General features: G+C 70.0%; 1 protein-coding gene across 1 annotated transcript in view; it reads right to left on the bottom strand.

The window, feature by feature from the left end:
- Positions 1 to 327: 327 nt before the first annotated feature.
- The window catches only part of LOC107199280 (cyclin-dependent kinase 4-like), a 4,635-nt gene continuing 3,744 nt past the window's right edge, over positions 328 to 1,218 (bottom strand). The window contains 2 exon segments of the mRNA XM_015616613.2: positions 328 to 737; positions 1,008 to 1,143. Of these exon segments, the coding sequence (XP_015472099.1) occupies positions 651 to 737; positions 1,008 to 1,143 (223 nt within the window). The 3' untranslated portion in view covers positions 328 to 650.

Here is a 1,218-nt window from a genome sequence, read left to right as displayed (position 1 = left end):
CCACGGTGTGTCCCCCCCCGGGGGGGTCATGGTCACCCCCACACTGGGGAGGGACACACGGGGCAGGACCCCCACCACAGTGACCCCTCCCCCACACACTCCCCCCCCGTGGGCATTGGGGGCTGGGGGGGCTGAGGGGGGGTCGCCATCTCCCCAAATCCAGCAGAGCCCCCCCATCCCAACACCCCTAAACTGGTCTGTACTGGTTTACACCCTGACTGGGAGCAGTGACCCCCCCAGTGTGTGTCCCCCCACCCCCCAGACCCGATGGGGGAGGGGAGCAGGGGGACACCCCCCCCCCAATAAACACACAACAGTGACCACGGCTCGGGCTCGTTCTGGGGGGTCCCCAGAGCAGTGACCCCCCCCCAGCCACCCCCAGTGCCACGGGACACACGAGCTGGGGGGGGCACTGCCCACACCCCTTTATTGGCACAGAATGGGGGGGTCCCATAAACCGCCCCCCCCCCTCCAATAAGTGGGGTCCCCCCTCCCATCCAGTCCTGGGGGGGTTCTGGTGTTTGGGGGGGGACCCCTCACCCCCCCCCACCAGTGGGAGAGGCTCAGGGGGTGTTTTTGGGGGGGGCTGTTCCCCCCCACAGGTATGAGAGTCCTGGGGGATGTTCGGGGTGGTTTTTGGGGGGCAGGGGTCACCCCTCACGCCCCCCCTGCAGGTACCGATGCCCCAGGGCCTCGTGAGCCGAGATTCGCTTGTGGGGGCTGAAGGTCAGCAGTGCCTGGGGCAGGAACCGGACAGCACCGAGTCAGGAACGGGGGGGGCTCCGTTGTGACCCCTCCCCAAAGGGGCTGCCGAGCTCAGGGGGTGATGGGGACGTCCCCCCTGTCCCCCCACAATGTCCCTGACTGTCACACTCTCACAGCATCCCCGTGTCCCCACGGGTCCCCCCGGTGTTCCCGTTCCCCCCACTGTGTTTCCCCAGCAGCAGCAGTGTCCCCGTGCTGTCCCCCCACCAAAGTCCGTGTCCCCCCCCCGGGTCCCCCCTCACCAGCAGCAGCTGCTCCCCGCTGTCCCCCAGCTCCGGGACCTCCCCCCGGGGCTCGCGGGGGGCGCGGGGGGCGAAGGCTTCCCTGGGCAGGGCCACGTCCTGCGGCCACTCGTCCTCCTGGGGGAGCCCGATCAGGCTGGGGGGGCACAGGAGGTGAGGGGGGGCCTGAAACTCAACCAGCCCCCCAAAAGGGTCCCCCCGCTGCCCCCAC

This window comes from Parus major, unplaced genomic scaffold (assembly GCF_001522545.3).
Source record: "Parus major isolate Abel unplaced genomic scaffold, Parus_major1.1 Scaffold548, whole genome shotgun sequence".
Classification (NCBI taxonomy): Eukaryota; Metazoa; Chordata; class Aves; order Passeriformes; family Paridae; genus Parus; species Parus major.
Note: the sequence above shows the minus strand (reverse complement) of the source record. Positions and strands in the feature narration are given on the sequence as shown.